The following is a 21,777-nucleotide window of genomic DNA, read 5'->3' as shown; positions in this document are numbered from 1 at the left end:
TAGGGTACTTGATGTTGTACTTATATTTTGTTTTTTAAACCCCTTCTTAGGTTAATGTTAATTATTATTTTTTCTGTTTATGGATTTGTTTGGTTATCCCTCCTCCATATCATACTGTGGCATTTGGAGGGGTTGTGTTTGTGTTATGTTTTATATTAATAGTTGATATCAAATTAAAATTAAATTAAAATTTGTTAGAAATCCAGTATAACCCTGTTTTTTTACATATACAATCAACTTCTTTCTGCTAGTAGATTCCAATTATGACAATGACAATTGTCAATTATGACAATGACATAAATTGACAATTTGACATATGGGATATTTTGATAGCCACCTGTTGGTTGCTTCAGGTAAAAGTTCATGGGATCTAGTAGCTCAACATAATGAAGCACTAGTGTATATTGAGCACTTAATACCCCTGGAGCTGAAAAAACGTAAAAAAAATGAAGCAAATTAGTATTGAGACTGGATAAGTGTAAGACCAACCGGCCAGACATTTAAGAGACAAATAAAATAAAATTGTCCAAGATAAGGTTTTAGGGAATCAAAACTAACCCCAAGTACATCCCCTTAACGAGGTGATGATGCGTCGTTTAAAAATTTCGATAAAGCTTTTATACAGCATCACAGGATTTGAATTTACAAAGAAAAGTCTTCTTTGTTTGAAATTCCTGCTAGGCAAGTAATCATATAAACATTTATCACGGATAAAAATAAAAGTGGAAAGATTTTGTGAAATTTATCAAATGAAAGGGAAAATAAGAAAATAAGAATAAGAATTGAAATAAGAAAAGAATCCCAAAAGCTCGGCCGATTTTTACCTGACCTTACTTTGTTCTTTTAGAAGTTCAATTAATCCTATCCTAAAATACATGTAAGAAACGCAACAAAACTTTCCACTTAGCTGCAAAGGTAAATAAAAAAAAATACTTGGATAGTTAGTTCAAGAAAAAATTTCAACCTTGTAAATGTTGCATTAAATTCAACAACAGCAACTAATGGTTGGTTCCATTGTTTTCATTAAATACAATCAAGAGCAAAGAGCTCATATAGCACTTGTGACGAGGCAGGAAGAGCCAAGAGCCAAGAACTCATATGGCATGAGCTCTAGCAAAATTTTAAGAACTAATAGATTGATTTAAAAGGAAAATCAGAGGCTTAATGCCGGTCAGGATTTAAAATTAGAGATCTGAAGCACAATGTCCTTCTAAATATCAAATTTCATTAAGATCTGATCACCCGTTCGTAAGTTACAAATACCTCATTTTTTTCTAATTTTTCCAAATTACCCCCCCCCCCTCCAACTCACCCAAAGAGAGCGGATCCGGTCCGGTTATGTCAGTCACGTATCTTAGACTTGTGCTTATTCTTACCACCAAGTTTCATCCTGATCTGATGCGCCTACCAAATTTCATCGTCCTAGCTTATCTGGAAGTACCCAAACTAGCAAAAATGGGACCGACAGACAGACAGACCGACAGAATTTGGGATCACTATATGTCACTTGGTAGATACCAAGTGCCATAAAAACTAAAACTGAATTAAAACTTAAAACGAACAGAACTTATTACGTGCATGAGGGGGTTTGTCCCCCTAGTCAATACCTCACTCTTTACGCTAAAGTTCGAATTTGTTCCAATTCTTTAAGCATGAGCCCTGAATCACAAAGGCCATTTAATTAGAATAAATAGTTTTTTGAAAGTACTAATAAAAACTTTAGCGTAAAGAGCGAGTGCGAACACCCTCATATACGTAGTAATTTCTGTTTGTTTTAAATTTTAATGTTGATCCTCGCTTTCAATTGAAAAAATTGTTTGATTTTTTTATTTAATTTCTGATCGTTTTTTAAATATAACTGGGAAATCTGGCACCCCCTTGACAGAAAATTCCCTTCCCCCATGACTAAATTCCTCCATGGAAAGATCCTCCCACGTAACCCTCTCCTTCACCCCCCCACCACCAGCAGAAAAATTCCTCCTGAAAACGTCTGTATAGTACCCAATAGCCAATACTATATGTAAACAATGGGCAAAGTTCATAGCTTGCAGCCATTCCCCTGGGACTTTTGGGGATTAATTCATCCTCAAAAACCTAGTTATTAGATTTTTCAACTATTTTGAACAAAATGGCTATCTCAAAATTTTGCTCGAATGACTTTGGGAAAACAGAGCGTGAGAGGGGGCCTAGTTGCCCTCTAATTTTTTAGTCACTTAAAAAGTGCACTAGAAATTTTAATTTTCGTTCGAATGAGCCCTCTCGCAATATTTTAAGACCACTGGGTCGGCACAATCACCCCTCAAGAAAAAAAAATAACTAAAAAAAATAATAAACACGTATTTGTGATCTTTCTTCTGCAAAATATATATATATATATATATATATATATATATATATATATATATATATAATGAAAAGAGAAATCACCAATGCTAAAGGACAAAAAAAAAAAAAAAAAAAAAAAAAAAAAAAAAAAAAAAAAAAAAGAGACAGAAGGAGAAAAGGAAGACTGTTTTCCTAAATTAGTGATTAATATAGACCAGCACTTGAATGAGGCCTTAACCCTACTCATCCATACAATCACATAGGTCAAACAGCATAGCCACACACAATCAACCATAAAGAATAATCCATGGACAGGCAGTCATGTCGTCAATAAGTATAAGTCGTCATTTACCAAACAATAGAAAAAATAATATAGACAAATAATTCAGAGGCAACACCCAACACAAGGGCTCATCAGGAGAATACACTGGCCTATATAGGGTTTCGCCACTCTAAATTCTCTACCCAGCACAGTGTTGTGGCTACCACAGAATATCCATGGCATCCCCGCGTCAGGTATCACCCCCAAAATACATGCCTATGAAAAAAAAAACAGCAAATGTAAAACAACCAAGTAAAACCAAAAACAAGCTTATCCTGTTAATATATCCCTCCCTTTAGCAACAATAGGTAAACTAAATATTATAAATTTTACCAAATCACAAATATTAACACATTGCAAAAAACCTGAATGAACTAAACAATTATAGAATTCATCTTTACCATGTGGCTAATTTTTTAGAAAATCCGCTCAATTAGAAACACAATTCAAAATAAATGGCGCTGTGACAACATTTCTCGAACCCCCGAAATTAGTTAAAAATTTCTTTAAGTATTTCTAGATAATTCTTTTGATATTTATTTAAAAGTTCGTTATAATGAAAACTAAATTTTTTAAATTGCCAAGTTAATCTATTTGCAGAAAAACCTCTTGATATCAATTTTTGGCTTAAGACTTTACATCTATTTTTAAAATCAATATAATTACTACAAATCCTTGCATAACGAAGTAACTGTGAGAAAAACGCTGAATATGTGATATTTGAGTGTATATTACTTTCAGGGAATGGGAAACTAATCACTTCAAAATCAAAATCATCCGTTTTATTATACATTTTAAAACTTAATTTATTATTATCACAAATATTAATATTTAAATCTAAGAAATGATCTTCATGACCAGCGCCATGACTAGGCTCAAGAATAAGCTCTGATGGATATATATTCTTAGAAATATCAATGAAATCCTTACAATTTAAGACCAAAATATCATCTAAATATCTTTTATTATTTGACAAAGCATGTTTTAAATTAATTGGATTATTCTTATCCATCATATATTTATATTCTAGTTGACTTAAAAACAAGTCAGCTATAAATGGGCTGGCATTCCCCCCCCCATGGGAATTCCCACAATTTGCTTGTACAAATCACCCCCAAATCTTATATAAGTACTGTATAAAACAAATTCCAATAACTCAAAAATCATATCCAAGCTGTAACATCTCAAGTTAACTCTAGTATTAAAGCAGTTTGTCCATATAGCTTTTTTATTATAAATGTCTATTTTTAAGAACCTTTTACTAGATAAGAAAAAGATTTCTTTATAACAGTTTTTAAATTATCAAACACTAAATTAAGTGATAAATTAGTATACATTGTCGCAAAATCGAAAGACTCAATTCTTTTAGCTGAAACCATTGTTAAAGAATCTATCACCTGCAGTGAATTATTAACACTCCAATATGGATTAAAATTCGAAAATTTTTTAATACCAGAACAATAGGTTTTAAGTTTATTTACAATTTCCTTTAAAATTAAAGAGAGGTCAGTAGCAGCAATGCGGGTTGGACATTTAGCTGCTCCAGCAATAAACCGTGGTTTAGGGGGATTCTTATGAAATTTTACAGTCCAATATAGGAAAGGGAACTTTTTATCATTGTCATTTATTTTAATATTAAAATTTTTAAAAAGTATTTCTTCAGTCTTTTCAATTAAATTCTCATCCTCTATATTTACCTTTTCGTAAACATTAGTTGTGCATAACTCCCTTTTTAAGATATCACAATACAGCTTCTGACAAATTATGGCAAAATTATTATTAGCTTTATCCACTGGCACAATTACAAATTCATTCTTTAGATTAGCAATTGCTTGTTTAATCTTCGCATTATAAAATAATGATTTAGTGTTACTATTTTTTAAGTTAGAATATATTTTATTTCTTACTCTACTAATAATTAAATTCTTCCAACTTTGAAAACTCTCTTTATTTTTATTCTCTTTCTTACACCACTTATCAATAAATAAATCAAAATCATTTTCCAAGCCATCAAGAACACTCGATGGTTTCAGATGATGAGAAAGACGGAAATTAGCCCCTTTATTCATTATAATTTGAAGATCATCTTGCTTTATTATTGACAAGTCCCCTGTTATAACATGTTTGTAAGTAGGATTTACAAATGGGCCAAGTTGCTTACAATTACAAACCGGTTTCCAATTTATATCACTATCTAGCTTTTTTAGTATTAAATTATAATTAAAAATAATTTGCCCAATAGTTTTTGAAAATTTATAAGTTAAAACTGGACTATCATTATAATTTAAATTACTAGGAAGGGCCTGTTTCACATGCCGCTGATTTAAAATTTCTGGTAAATTAATATATTCAATCTGCTTACAAGTAAAATTAATAGGTAAATATAATCTGTTATCCTTATTACTAATCTTATCGAACTTTTTCTTTTTTGAAATAAATTTCGTTTTAGTGAGAATGCAAATTGTATCACATATTACTTTAAAATTATAAGCAAGAGCTGTATTATTCTTAACAATCCAGAAAAGTTTGATTAAATTCCTCTTGGATAAATTATTTAGACACTTTATTACAGAAATCATACCCCTAGATTCAAGTAGCTGGCATAGATCTATAGAAAGCATATGTACATCTAATTCATTTTTTCTATTATTTTTCCTATGTCCTCTCGATCGCTTTTTACGTTTAGTAGGACAAGTAAAAGAAGGATGGTCCATAAAACCATCAATACATTTAACAACAACATGAGACATGTCACCATATTTTGCTACACGATCATTTAGCCCAAAAGGATAAGCTGTACCAAGAGTATGGATCCAGAAATCCTCCTGTTTACGTAGTCTATTATTCTTCTCTTCTTTATTTAAATTTTCTAATTCTAAATTTTCTAAAATTGTGACAGTTATATCTGATATGGAACATTTACCATTATTACAATGTTGAACTAGATAGTTATTAGTTTTTTCATTATTAACTGTTGTCTTATGTCCAGAAAATCTTTTATATATATTATTAGTTGTTTCCCCCGCATATTGTAGGCAGCATTTATTACATTCTAATAGGTAAATTACATTGGTTGTTCTACAATTAACATTACCACGTAACTTGCATGCAAAATTTTTATTATACAATGTACTTTTAACAGAAGTCCTTGGGACAAAATGATCTTGGCAAAGAAAACAACGACTTTTACACTTACTAACTTTCAAAAAATCGTTCCGAGTTCCGAGGCTAATATTTGTGTTTTGTTGCATAAAAGGTTATTGAAAATAAATCCAAAACAAACCAACATCCAAATCAAAATCCAACAATCAAAGTCCAAAAAACATGCCAAGGTCAATAGGTCAATAGATACATAAACAAAAAGATGAAGGAACATATAATTTGCATAAGTGCCATCTCACCAATAATTAACAATATCAGGTTAATTATATATAATTCCATGTTTCTGCAGATAGGAGCATGAAACCTCTACAGTAAGGTTCTCGAATACGCTGAATCTGATGGTACGATTTTCATTAAGATTATATTACTTTTAGGAGGTGTTTCCACCTTTTTTTAAGAATAAGGCAAATTTTATCAAACTCGTAACTTTTGACGGGTAAGACTACTTGATGAAACTTGTATATTTAAAATCAGCATACAAATCCGATTCTTATAATGTATCTATTGGTTTCAAATTCCAGTTTTTTAGAGTTTCGATAACTATTGGGCCGGGTCGCTCCTTTCTTAAAGTCCGTTACCGCGAACTGTTTGATTAGAAATTTTACCCTTTGTATTTTTTTTTCACTTTTACTCATAGAGTCTGCTTCTTTCTTGTTGTAGGCTATAGTCACAAACATTTTGAGGCGTGCCTTGTGAAGTTCCTAATGAGTTAGAAAGTCTAGGCTTACGTTCCGTTACGAAACTTTTTAGTTGTTATTTTTCTGCAGTCATATGATTTTATGGTAAGTAATATGGAAAGTTGAAAGTTTTTAGTTGTTATTTTTCTGCAGTCATATGGTTTTACGGCAAATAGTTTCTTAGGTTTTATGGTAAGTCATATGGTAAGTTGAAACTTTTTAGTTGTTATTTCTCAGCAGTTTGTGGTAGGGATGGTAAGATGGCAATTATTTAATCATTCTGATATTCAGCTTTATACATTTGCGGAATTACATTTTTGGAATTTTCATTGCGTTTACAGAATAAGTCTGCAATAAGATTTAAATATCATTTGACAATAAGTATGTGAACCAAGATTAAAATATTGGAACGTACAGTTATGACAGTGGTCAAGTATGGTTCTAAAATATGGGCGCTCCATAAAAGGAAAGAGGAGTTGCTAGATGATTTCCAGAGAAATTGCATACAGATTGTTCTGGGTCCCCAGCTGACTGGCCCTATTTCAAACAATAGGCTGTAAGAAAAGTTTGGTTCAATCCCAATTTCTAGGGCTATAATAAGAGAAAGGTTGAGGTGGCTAAGGTACGTTCTGCGGATGAAGGATGACAGATTGCCAAAGGTAGTCCTTTTCGGGCAAACGTTTAGGATTAAACAGAACGCAGGTCATCCGCGGTTGGGGTGGGAGGATGTCACAAAGAAAGAACTATGGGAAATGGGAACTTCCTGGGAGGGTGTAAAGGGAGAGGCTTTGAATTGGCTGAGATGGAGGAGGAGGGTGCGTGGCTGTGTTAGCCTCCGGCGGCTTGGTGATGCAGCGAGTTGTTAGCAGTAGTAGTAATTGCCTACAAATTATTTTGGGTACCACGGCTAATCGACCGTATTTCCAACAACAAGCTGTACGGAAAACGTGGTTCTATCCCACTTTCCAGCACTACAATGAGAGAAAGGGTGAGATGGCTAAGACACGTTTTACGGACTAAGGACTACAGATATTCAAATGTCGTCCTTTTCAGCCAGCCCCCAAGGGCCGAAGGAAAAGAAGGTCGTTCCTGAATAGGGTAAGAAGATGTCATTAGGAGATATTTAAAAGACATTGGTACACAGGGAAGATTTCAATATATTGCGACAAAAACATTAAATCGCGGAAGGAGGAAGAAAACGAGGAGAATAAACAGCCAGTGAAAAAGTTGAAAAATTATGCAAATATTTCGGTCGAGAACTCCGCTTGACCGTCCTCAGTGCAGGATAAAACTGATGAAAATATAAAAAACCTAACTTTAAAAGAAAACACATAACTAAAATAGGATGACCCATTTTTAGTAACGGTGAAAGGGTAACTGAATAAAAACACAAGTGAAATACCATTTAGACTTTATTTTGTTCTGACGTGCCTGTGTGTTCTTAGTAGAGAGAAAAACCAAGCTAAAAAAAACGAAAAAATCATATTTTCAACTAAAGTGACTACTGAGAAAATTTCCCAGTTGACGTTATTTCAAAAATGGCAACTGAAGCCCCCCCCCCCCAAGGATTGGTCTGAGAGAAGCCCCTTCCTAAGAATACTGGCTAATTCAAATATTGCACAATTAAAATTTATAAGCATAAAGAAATAAACAATGTGGAAGGAAGAAACCATGGATACTGCTCAACTTTAAACCAAGGCTTGAATAATTCTATTTAAACTCTCAAATGCCAACAAATGTTTACTTGACTATGTTTGCAACCAAATATTGAAAACAAATTAACATAGTTCTTTTCCATCTGCTTTCATACCCAATACTTTGTATAAGAAGCTAACTGAAAATTTAAAAGTTTTGGGTCATTTTAAAAGTCATCCCCTGAGAGAGGTCTACTTAAAGTTTTGGCTACATAGACAATGATTACAATTTGAAAATAGTTCTATTAATGAGACTATGATATAAAGAGTCAACCACTAGGGCCATTGAGAATTACTAAGACTTCAACGACACAAATCCGACCCTAAAGCCCTGTTTTAAAGCTTCATTTAGCCAGATTTTATAAGTTAAAACCGACTCCAAATCCAAATCTGACTCCGGATATTTGAAATATACTGACTCCGACTCCATTCAGCAAAAATTTTAAAACTCCAACGACACAAATCCGACTCCAAAGCCCTGTTTTAAAGCTTCGTTTAACCAGACTCCGAGTCCAAATCTAACTCCGGACATTTGAAAGATACTGACAACGACTCCATTCAGCAAAATTTACCAAAATTCCGACGACACAAACCCGACTCCAAAGCCCTGTTTTAAAGCTTCATTTAACCAGACTGTATAACTGAAAACCGACTCCGAGTCCAAATCTAACTCCAGACTTTTGAAATATACTGACAACGACTCCATTCAGCAAAAATTTACTAAAACACCGACGACACAAACCTGACTCCAAAGCCCTGTTTTAAAGCTTCATTTAACCAGACTGTATAACTTAAAACCGACTCCGAGTCCAAATCTAACTCCAGAATTTTGAAATATACTGACAACGACTCCATTCAGCAAAAATTTACTAAAACTCCGACGACACAAACCTGACTCCAAAGCCCTGTTTTAAAGCTTCATTTAACCAGACTGTATAACTTAAAACCGACTCCGAGTCCAAATCTAACTCCAGACTTTTGAAATATACTGACAACGACTCCATTCAGCAAAATTTACCAAAACTCCGATGACACAAACCTGACTCCAAAGCCCTGTTTTAAAGCTTCATTTAACCAGACTGTATAACTTAAAACCGACTCCGAGTCCAAATCTAACTCCAGAATTTTGAAATATACTGACAACGACTCCATTCAGCAAAAATTTACTAAAACTCCGACGACACAAACCTGACTCCAAAGCCCTGTTTTAAAGCTTCATTTAACCAGACTGTATAACTTAAAACCGACTCCGAGTCCAAATCTAACTCCAGACTTTTGAAATATACTGACAACAACTCCATTCAGCAAAAATTTACTAAAACTCCGACGACACAAACCTGACTCCAGACAAATCTAACTCCAGACTTTTGAAATATACTGACAACGACTCCATTCAGCAAAAAATTTACTAAAACTCCGACGACACAAATCCGACTACAAAGCCCTGTTTTAAAGCTTCATTTAACCAGACTCCATAACTTAAAACCGACTCCGAGTCCAAATCTAACTCCAGACATTTGAAATATACTGACAACGACTCCATTCAGCAAAAAAATTACTAAAACTACGACGACACAAACCTGACTCCAAAGCCCTGTTTTAAAGCTTCATTTAAGCAGACTCCATAACTTAAAACCGACTCCGAGTCCAAATCTAACTCCAGACTTTTGAAATATACTGACAACGACTCCACTCAGCAAAAAATTTAGTAAAACTCCGACGACACAAATCCAACCCCAAAGCCCTGTTTTAAAGCTTCATTTAACCAGACTCCATAACTTAAAACCGACTCCGAGTTCAAATCTAACTCCAGACTTTTGAAATATACTGACAACGACTCCATTCAGCAAAAAATTTACTAACATTCCGACGACACAAATACGACTCCAAAGCCCTTTTTTAAAGCTTCATTTAACCAGACTCCATAACTTAAAACCGACTCCGAGTCCAAATCTAACTCCAGACTTTTGAAATATACTGACAACGACTCCATTCAGCAAAAAATTTACTAAAACTCCGACGACACAAACCTGACTCCAAAGCCCTGTTTTAAAGCTTCATTTAACCAGACTCCATAACTTAAAACCGACTCCGAGTCCAAATCTAACTCCAGACTTGTGAAATATACTGACAACGACTCCATTCAGCAAAAAATTTACTAAAACTCCGACGACACAAATCCGACTCCAAAGCCCTGTTTTAAAGCTTCATTTAACCAGACTCCATAACTTAAAACTGACTCCGAGTCCAAATATAACTCCAGACTTTTGAAATATACTGACAACGACTCCATTCAGCAAAAAATTTACTAAAACTCCGACGACACAAATCCGACTCCAAAGCCCTGTTTTAAAGCTTCATTTAACTAGACTCCATAACTTAAAACCGACTCCGAGTCCAAATCTAACTCCAGACTTTTGAAATATACTGACAACGATTCCATTCAGCAAAAAATTTACTAAAACTCCGACGACACAAATCCAATTCCAGAGCCCTGTTTTAAAGCTTCATTTAACCAGACTCCATAACTTAAAACCGACTCCGAGTCCAAATCTAACTCCAGACTTTTGAAATATACTGACAACGACTCCATTCAGCAAAAAAATTACTAAAACTCCGACGACACAAACCTGACTCCAAAGCCCTGTTTTAAAGCTTCATTTAACCAGACTCCATAACTTAAAACCGACTCTGAGTCCAAATCTAACTCCAGACTTTTGAAATATACTGACAACGACTCCATTCAGCAAAAAATTTACTAAAACTCCGACGACACAAATCCGACTCCAAAGCCCTGTTTTAAAGCTTCATTTAACCAGACTCTTTAACTTAAAACTGACTCCGAGTCCAAATATAACTCCAGACTTTTGAAATATACTGACAACGACTCCATTCAGCAAAAAAATTACTAAAACTCTGACGACACAAATCCGACTCCAAAGCCCTATTTTAAAGCTTCCTTTAACCAGACTCCATAACTTAAAACCGACTCCGAGTCCAAATCTAACTCCAAACTTTTGAAATATACTGACAACGACTCCATTCAGCAAAAAATTTACTAAAACTCCGACGACACAAACTTGACTCCAAAGCCCTGGTTTAAAGATTCATTTAACCAGACTCCATAACTTAAAACCGACTCCGAGTCCAAATCTAACTCCAGACTTTTGAAATATACTGACAACGACTCCATTCAGCAAAAAATTTACTAAAACTCCTACGACACAGAACTGACTCAAAAGCCCTTTTTTAAAGCTTCATTTAACCAGACTCCATAACTTAAAACCGACTCCGAGTCCAAATCTAACTCCAGACTTTTGAAATATACTGACAATGACTCCATTCAGCAAAAAAATTACTAAAACTCCGACGACACAAACCTGACTCCTAAGCCCTGTTTTAAAGCTTCATTTAACCAGACTCCATAACTTAAAACCGACTCCGAGTCCAAATCTAACTCCAGACTTGTGAAATATACTGACAACGACTCCATTCAGCAAAAAAATTACTAAAACTCCAACGATACAAATCCGACTCCAAAGCCCTGTTTTAAAACTTTGTTTAACCAGATTTTATAAGTTAAAACCAACTCGCAAATCTGACTCCCGACATTTGAAATATATTGACAATGACTCCATTCAGCAAAAATTTACTGAAACTCTGACTTCACAACTCCAAGAATCTTACTCGGCGGCCCTGTTTTAAAGCTTTATTTAACTAAATTTTGTAAGTTATAGCCTCTAACTCTTACCTCAGATATTTTCAATATACCAACTCCAAATCAGATCCATTCAGCAAAAATTTATTAAAAATCTAATTCCGCGACTCTAATTGCACATCTCTGGCCCCCTAGAGCTGCTCCTATTAAAAGTGACCTCCTGAGCAAGACTTTAACATTTTCATAATGACTTTAACATGTTTATAAGTTTATGACATAAACTGGTTTATACTACAAGTAAATAAAATATAAGAACAAAAATTAAATAATAGATACTTACCAGAAAAACTAGATAAAAAAGAACTATCTTACCAATTTGTATAGATCCTTCATTAGCCAGGCTTTGGACAATACCTAGTTGAATTTTTTGAAGTGTAGATAATTCATCTTTTAGGTCATCATTTTTGAAAGCCTTCTCAACTATAAAAAGAGAACGTATTTTGTTCATTCAAACAACCATGGAAACCCTTTAGGCTGGCTTATGGCCTACAAATGTAGGCTACATTTATTAAAGTGATGGATAGAACCAATTTTGAGAAACAGCCACTCTCATTTAACTTTAAAAAACTCGCAAAAAAACAACAAAAATATACTTGATAGCTTAGGCTTAAAAATAACCTTAGTTTTAAAGCTTCACTCCCCTCCCCCTCATTACGAGAAAGTCTGAAAAAATTATGAAATGGGCTTAATGAATCATTTACCTTATGAATAAATCATAAAGTACCTTGTATAAAGTCTAAAAATAAATAACTTCGAAGACCACACTGCCTTTCCATGACGAAAGTAAAACAGTTCAAAAATACAACATCATAATTCCATTTCATCGTCTTTAAAGCAAAATACCAAACCTGAAGATTTCACGTCGGCCCTTGCGGAGCATATCTTTAATTTTCCAAATCATTTTATTTTGTTTGAAAATGTTTCTTTGATTTCTAGGGACCAAGGTTTAAAGCAAACTTTCAGGGAAACAATCGAAATTAAAGAAATTCTATTCAAGAATAATTCTATAAACAGAGATACAGGTGAATTTGGATTGAACTCAATTTATGATAATTTACTGAGGTCAAATAAAGTAAATATCACTTCACCTAAGAGCTATGGCCTCTGTCCACGTAATACGTCAGTTAAATCTGATGAACCGGAACCGAAAAGGTCAAGGAGATTTGCCTCGGCTGTTGCATTGAAAAAAATAAGAGCAATAAACTATATGTAATTAGTTTATTAGGTATAAATTCTGTTTATTTTTATTCATGTCTTTTAGTTTTACTGCTGATGATGAACACTGTATATGTGTTCGAAATATCCAGTTAAATAATTTTATATTTCACTGTCAATAAAAAAGTATCATCCCTATTTTGAACTGTTTTACTTTCGTCTAAAAATAAATAATTTCTTAGATCCCATTGCCTTTCCATTTATATAATTTAATAAATGAAAAAAATAGAGAGAAAAACAGGTGTAATATTTCAACAAAGCAGTAGAAAAAAGAAGAAAAAACAAGCAAATTTAAATAATAAAGGTTTGAATATTTCGACTCCACATTTGGGAGCTTTTGTCAATGTGGAATAAAATCAGTAAAGCTAATTTAAACATATGATATGTAGAAAAAGAAAAAAAGCAAATAAATATAACTCACATAGGCTATTAATAATTTATAAATATCACTGCAATCACTGCAAATAGCCTGAATAGGCAGTTTCATTTATTTATTTTTATTTATTAATTTATTTATTTTAAATTTATCTATTTCTTCTCTCCCTCTCATTTACTAAATCCTCTATAAATTAAGTGCCTTAACTTGAATACTGTTAGTCACAAACCTAATTGCAGTTTGCTTATGTTAAGATTGTTGTCAATAAGTTGAAAATTTTTGGAAATTGAAATTGGGAAATTACTCAAAAATATTTCTTGAAATTAAAATTTTCACCAAGAAAAACCTATAAGAAGGTGCTACTTGTAACATATACGCAATTTTTGGAAACGCTTGTAACCTCAGGTAACCCAGAAACCTGACATCAAAGTAACAATAAAGAAGGATAGTTCCTCCAGAAAGTTATTCAGGGCCCACTGCAGCAAGTGGTGCAGTATGTGTCAGGAGAACAGACACTTTTTTGATGCTTTGGACACTGGTAAAAAAGAGCTTCACAGTTTAGCCCTGAGAATATGCTTAGTTCCAAAGCATTAGGCACCATCTCATTATGAGAAAGTCTATAAAACTATATGACATGGTTTCAGACAATCCATCACCTTCATTGGAAAACTTTCTTTGAAGAAGACCTTGACCTTAAAAAAACTTCAAAAAAGTGCTACTTGTAATGTAGGAAACTTGAGGAAACACTTGTAACTTTGAGAAGCCCAGAAGTGCAATATCAAAAAAACATCCAAGGTTCACATATAATATTATATATAATTATATAATATATATATATATATATATATATATATATATATATATATATATATATATATATATATATATATATATATATATATATATATATATATATATATATATATATATATATACACATTTTTATACAATCCTAATAAGGGAGTTAAAAGCCAGATTTGCCTCTCAATCAATCGACTATCTGTCTTGGCTTTTCCTACAATTAACCATGGTTTGATTACCACAACTACTTGATTTTAATTCAAAATCAATTTGCCTCTCATTCAATTGGACTATCTGTCTTGGCTTTTTATACACTTAGCCATGGCTTGATGACCACAACTACTTGATTTTAATTTATGAATGGACAGATAATAGATAGACTTCTCTATTAACAAGTGAAATAACATCATTTTTGTACAATCTTAATAAGGGAGTCAAAGCTAGATTTGCCTCTCACTCAAGCTGACTATTTGTCTGGGCTTTTTCTACACTTGGCCATGGCTTGATGACCAGAACTACTTGATTTTAATTTATGCTTGGACAGATAATAGATAGACTTATCTATTAACAAGTACAATTAGCCTTTGCTTGATAACCACAACAACTTGATTTTAATTCAAAATCAATTTGCCTCTCATTCAACTGGACTATCTGTCTTGGCTTTTTCTACAATTAGCCATGGCTTGATGACCACAACTACTTGATTTTAATGTATGCATGGACAGATAATAGATAGACTTATCTATTAACAAGTGAAATAACATCATTTTTATACAATCCTAAAAAGGAAGTTAAAGCCAGATTTGCCTCTGAATCAATCAGACTATCTGTCTTGGCCTTTCCTACAATTAGCCATGCTTTGATGACCACAACTACTTGATTTTCATTCAAAATCAATGGACTTGGTTAAGGCCTTTGGCCTCAACTAAGTTTGTTAATAGAAGCCTACCCCCACCCTATATTCATTCAGGGTATATTCTTATTCAGAGTACACATTGGCACATTGGGAAGGTGGGAGTAAAGTTCATTTTCAATGCAAATAAATTATAAATTTAGATTCGGGATGCAATACTGACTATATAAGCTTGTTTCTTAGATATTAGAATAAACCATTAATATAAACATTACCCAAAAAGGTTAAAAGCCTTATCTGCTGAAACTGAACTAAGAGAGACACAAATTGTGTCTCTACAAATTGTTCCAAAAACTTAATTTGTCCAGGCTGGAGCTACCCCTTCCCCCAGCCCATGGACTGTTAGATACCCTAGATACTAGCCCTTTACATAGTGTAAATAATAATCTAGAAGTGTTTATGTCACCAATTAGTGCCTATGAACTCACAGACTCATCATCCTATAAGTTCCTTCCAAATGAGAGTTTCAATGCACTGATGATAGTAAATCCTCAAGTACTTCTCTATCCATTGTAGACTAGTCCATCCTCAATATGAATCACTGCCATAAGGAAGTACTCAACCAAAGAAAACAACAAGTAAATCAAGATTTCTCCACTCTTATAGCAAATGTTGACCAACTACCAAACAAAATTAATGAGCTGAAATCTTTGATATATGCAAATGATTATGATGTAATACTTCTTACTGAGGTGTGTCCCAAGAATTGAAGAAACCAGGTTCAAGATTTACATGTCAGTTTGCAAGGCTATTATACAGTATCCTGCTTGTCATCCAATTATTGTTGCCATGGAACACTGGCACTGGTCAAAACCTCTTACATCATCACCCCAGTTAGCTAATCCACTGGATACCATGCTGAAACTATTTTCTTTAATATTTCAGTTACTGAGAAGAAAAGCCACCCTCCTGTAAGAATTGGCTGTGTATACTGAAGTCCATCTGCACCATCCCCAGAGGAAACTAGCAGAGCTCTTCTGCAAGATTACAGACAACCACAATGGGGACCTACTAATTGCAGGTGACTTCAACTTGCCTAACATAACCTGGAAAGACCAGTTTCCCTACATCTCTTCTGGTCCTACAAGCTCAATCATTGACATTGTTCATGAGGTTCCTCTCCACCAAATCTTCAACCAGCCACTATGTTTTAGAGATGGTCAGCAGCCCATAGTGACCAAAGTTATGAAGAAACAAAGATGGACTTATTTGGGTCATGTTCTATACAAGTTCAAAGACAGACTGCCCCCAAGAGTGAATCAATGGCAGCTTGAAGGAAGACAAAGACAAGGCCAACCAAAGCACACACTGCAGAGGCAGTATGATTGGGACCTAAAACAGGCCAACATTTCCCTCACTCCATAATGGGAAGATACCACTGCAGCTGCACAGCTTCATGATAAATGAAGAGGCTTTGTTGATGCCATATGTGCCACTGATGGCTCAGGAGGATCTAAGGTCAAAGGTAAGGTCAGCAACCAAGCCTTCTTAACTTGGTATTTCTCCAAATACCAGAATCTCTTCTGACCCCTTCATGCATGCCCCCAATTGGGAAGAGTGACCATGTTGCCCTGCTTATCAGAAGAACAAATTACTACATCAAGAAGGCCTTCATTAATTATGAGAAGATTCAAATGGATCTTGACAGCATTGCATGGTATGATGTTTTATCTGGCTCTCTAGAACAGCAATATCAGTGCTTTAAGGAACTACTAATACATAAAGCAAACTAGAGCACTTTAAGTAAACTTGTTCCCAAACCAAAAGCACTCCTAGTAATGACAAGAGAGATTAAGAGGAAAATCAGCTGTAAAAACAGATATTGGAAGAACTATAAACATCACCAATCACCTGATCACACACAAAAGTATTGCAATAGCCAAACAAACTTAAAAACTTGATGTGAGCCTTGCATATGAACTTTGAATCTAAACTTGCTGATGAAGCCAAGACTAGCCCAAAAAATTATCTCACCAAGACCACAATAAAGGATGTATTAAAAACTGATAACCAAGTAAGAGGGGTAAGTTATAGAGACTAATAAACTTGCCAATTTACTGAACCAGCAATTTGTCTCAGTTTTCATCACTGAGCCTGATGGCCCTTCACAATCCTCATAAAACTACAATATAAAAGCCCCAATGGAAAGTACCACAGTATCACCTATAGATGTCCTCAAATGTTTCAAAAAATTTAATGCTAACAAGTCACCAGGACTGAATAATATACATCAAAGGCTACTAAAAGAAATCACAGCAGTGATAGCAGATTGCCTCAGAAGAATTTTTCAGACATCACTTACCACTAGAGAACTTCCAGCAGACTAGAAAGTCGCCAACATAACTCCCATATTCAAAAGAGTTGACCACATCAAGCCTGAGAATTATCAACCTATCATCCTAACTTCAGTTGTGGTTAAGATGCATGTATAGTCAATGATTCATTGTTCAAACATTTGACCACAAAAAAAGATCTTGTCACCCAAGCAGTATGGATTCCAGGCATGAAAATCAATCAAAACAAACCTGTTGTGACCATAAAGAATAATTACAGACCTGAATTACCATGGCCAACCAGTGGACCTACTGCTGTTACACTTTCATAAGGCCTTTGACAAAGTGTCCCATAGTTGACTACATTTAAAATTATCTGCTGTGGGTACCAGCAGATAATTTTGGTACCAGCAGATAAACTGGCTGACAAATTTCCTCACTAAGCCCAAGCAGTAAGTCTGTTCATTTTAGACATGAGGTCTAATTGAACAGATTAATAATTTCGAATTGTGGTCTATTATTATAAATTTAATAGTTTTGATTTATCAAATTAAACCAGCTTTTTTTTTTCAAAGCTAGCTAAAAGCCGATCATCTCCAAATGAACTCAATTTATTCCTCAATTTTGACAAGAGTACAACTCCAGAAATGCAGAGAAATAATGTTTATCTTACTGTGACTGTGCTTGTATTCTTTAAAATGGTCAGGATTCCTTCTATAACATTTCTTTCCGTAACTACAAGAAGGCCTTGGATCACTCATAATACCATTTGTTGTCAATTCAAACAATTCTGCTTAAAAAGTAAGTGCTGTGGTGTATATTACTATCAAATAGTTCGTAGTAACGAACTGTGGTAAGGAGCGACCCAGCTCAATAGTAACCAAAACTCTGAAAAATGGAATACCAATAGCTACATCAAAAGAATCGCATTTTAATGCTGATTTTAAATATATATAAGTTTCATCAAGTTTAATCTTACCCATCAAAGGTTAAAAGCCTGAGAAAATTGGCCTTATTTTAGAAAATAGACTTTTTACCCCTAAAAAGTCATAGGATCTTAAAGAAAATCACACCACCTGATTTGGCGTATCAGAGAACCCTATTGTAGAAGTTTCAAGCACCCGTCTACAAAAGTGTGGAATTTTGTATTTTTTGCCAGAAGGCAGATCACGGATGCGTGTTTATTTATTTTTTCTCCAGGGATGATCGTATTGACCTAGTGGTCCTATGATCTTGCCAGAGGGCTCATTGTAACTTAAGTGAAAAGTTCTAGTTCCCTTTTTAAGTGGCCAAAAAAATTCGAGGGCACCTAGGCCCTTTCCCACACTAATTATTTTCCCAAAGTCTCCGGATCAAAATTCTGAGACAGCCATTTTATTCAGCGTAGTCAAAAATCCTTATAACTAAGTCTTTGGGGACGACTTGCTCCCCCACAGTCCCCATGGGAGGGGACACAAGTTACAAACTTTGGCCAGTGCTTACATATAGTGATGGTTGTTTGGAAGTGTACAGACGTTTTCTGGGGGATTTTTAGGCTGTGGGGGGAGGTTGAGAAGAATGGATATGTTAGGGGAACTTTCCTTGGAGGAATTTGTTATGGGGAAAGAAAAGTTTCATGAAGAAAGCGCAGGATTTTCAAGAATAATTTAAAAAAACAATGGAAAAATAAATATGAAAAAGTTTTTTCAACTGAAAGTAAGGAGAAACTTTAAAACTTAAAACGAATAGAAATTATTACGCACATGATGGGCTCACCTCCTTCTAATACCTCGCTCTTTACGCTAAAGCATTTTTAGTAATTTCAACTATTCATTCTATGGCTTTTATGATTCAGGGGTCATTCTTAAGAAATTGGGACAAAATTTAAGCTTTAGTGTAAAGAGGGAGGTACTGATGAGGGGGTGAACCCCTTCATATCCGTAATAAAAACATGAGAATACAGAAGTTCGTTACGTAAGCTAATTTGTATGTTACGTTTATCTTTTACGAATAAAACATTCGTAAAAAATTATTAGTTCTAGTTGTCTTTTTAAGTAACCAAAAAATCGGAGGGCAGCTAGGCCTCCTCCCCCGTTTCTTTTTTTCTCAAAATCATTCGATCAAAACTATGAGAAAGCCATTTAATCAAAAAAATAAATACGCAAATTTCGTTCTAATTATTCATCTGCGGAGAGCCAAAATCAAAATATGCATTGATTCAAAAACACTCAGAAATTGAATAAAAAAACAGGTTTTTTTAACGGAAAGTAAGGAACGACATAAAACAGGGTTGCTTCCTCATCAACGCTCTGCTCTTTACGCTAAAGTTTTTTACTGTTTTAAAAGGTAGAGTTAAGAGAAAGAGTCAAACTTGAGCGTAAAGAGCGGGGCGCTGATAAGAAAGCAGCCCTTTTCATATACGAAGTAATTTCTTGTCGTTTTAAGTTTTAATGTCGCTCCTTGGTTTCCATTAAAAAACTTGTTTTTTTATTTAATTATATATATGAAACAAATAAAAAAAGTAAACCTAGATCAAAAATTGTAACTTTTTAATAAGTTATTTTATTGTTAAATATTAGAACTCTTTAAAAAAAAAACAAATAAAGTGAGTAATCTTAATTAATAAAAGCTTCCTTTTATTGAATTTTCAACTTTATTTTACAAATTTTCCTCGGAAGACTTAATATTTTCACCAAAATCAGCAGTTATCCCAAAGTGCTGGAAAAAAACTAGAAATTGTGGCAAAAATGCTTATATATTTTACTATTATAGTTATTTATTAATAGTTTATTATTGAATTTTTTTAAGCTTAAATTGTATTCTCTTTCCGGAAAATTACCTCAACCCCAATCTTTCTCAATTTTGCAACTGTAAAAATTAGCTTCCACTCATTATGTAAATGGCTATTTTTTTTGGGGGGGGGGGCTGTGTCTGATAGCTTAGTAGCCTTATTACAAAGTTAATATGGCCAACTTTTTTGTCAAAAATGCTTAGCTGTTGAAGTGGCTTTATTTCTCATATATCACACGATTGCTCTTGAGGCTAAGTAGGGGACTGGGGTCTTGTGGAGTTGTGATATTTGGACGAAATGTCTTCAGTGCGAGGATTGGAACTGCCAGACCTGGCGAAATGCAAACAAATTTTATTTTTCCTTTCTTTTCAGGTGGTAGTACGATTTTAAGTTCACTTGAAAGTTGCGAACGCCATACCGATTAAGTTTATTTCAATAGCGATTTGACGAAAGAAAAAATAAACACGAAGTGAATTCATCTTGTGGTGAAATGTTGATACATTTGCTGGTTTAATATAATTTGAAACGTTTATGTCCCACATGAGGTTATTAGAAAGTGTAGCACCTTCGCTCGGTCCCTGGTACTTGGCACGTGGTAGGCTTGTACTTGTGCGATTCTTACTGCTGCTTGTCTTCTAATCGCAGCTTAATTTCGGGTTCTATTACAGCCTTTCCTCCAGCAAATATATTGGCTTTATTGACGTTTTTACATGATTTAATAACAATCAGAAAATCAGACAATAGACAGACAATCAGACAATAAACGAAGTTTATTGTCATTATATTTGTGTATCAGGAGACAACGCTTCGCTCGGTCCCTAGTACTTGGCATGTGGTAGGCTTGTATATGTGCGATTATTACTGCTGCTTGTCTTCTAATCGCATCTTAATTTTGGGTTCTATTCCAGCCTTTCCTCCAGCAAATATATTTGCTTTAATAATGTTTTTACATGTTTTAATAACAATCAGGCGTGTTCCATTTCAAAGGCCCTCTGAAAATCCAATTACGCATTGAAATAAGGTTATTAACAATGTCTACAGTGCGGACAGTATCTGCAGCATTTGCAACAGTTAGCATGGACTTTGAAAGCAATTACCTGCCATCACATCAAGTTGATGACATATATGAGCTATTTAATGAACTGACAAAATCTATACTTTCTGACGCAAAGAAAAGCGAGATCAAAATATTGTGATTGGTGTTCCTGAAGACAGTGGATAACGTGGTGCTTAAACAAATGCTTCTTGCTCTGGATTGGCTCCTCAAACTGAAAATTTTACCCCCTGCTGTTTGCTTGTCCCAATTGTGATCCCAATTCGGAGACTTGCCATTGAAAGTTATTGCTACCCCTGATCTCAGTACCTTGGGATACCAGTGGAGGAAACAATTGGCCATTTGTGTGTGGAGGAAAAATCCTCAAAGACTCTTCTCAGTTACGAATAGCTGTCCTACATTATTTTGGTGCTTCCGGGGCATCTCCTTTTTGTGAACTAACCAGATGGGCATTGACCGTGTTGAGTTAGCCAATTA

General features: G+C 34.3%; 1 protein-coding gene across 3 annotated transcripts in view; it reads right to left on the bottom strand.

The window, feature by feature from the left end:
• Nucleotides 1-18,289, bottom strand: part of LOC136040189 (probable tyrosyl-DNA phosphodiesterase) — a 61,633-nt gene extending 43,344 nt beyond the window's left edge. For all 3 annotated transcript variants that reach the window (XM_065724337.1, XM_065724340.1, XM_065724338.1), the window contains exons 1-2: nucleotides 18,150-18,289; nucleotides 12,211-12,318 (exon numbers count right to left, since the gene is read on the bottom strand). In XM_065724337.1, the coding sequence (XP_065580409.1) occupies nucleotides 12,211-12,318; nucleotides 18,150-18,237 (196 nt within the window). In that variant the 5' untranslated portion in view covers nucleotides 18,238-18,289. The remainder of the gene's footprint in view (nucleotides 1-12,210; nucleotides 12,319-18,149) is intronic.
• Nucleotides 18,290-21,777: the final 3,488 nt, after the last annotated feature.

Source organism: Artemia franciscana, chromosome 20 (genome assembly GCF_032884065.1).
Source record: "Artemia franciscana chromosome 20, ASM3288406v1, whole genome shotgun sequence".
NCBI lineage: Eukaryota > Metazoa > Arthropoda > Branchiopoda > Anostraca > Artemiidae > Artemia > Artemia franciscana.
This window is presented reverse-complemented; position numbering and strand designations above follow the sequence as displayed.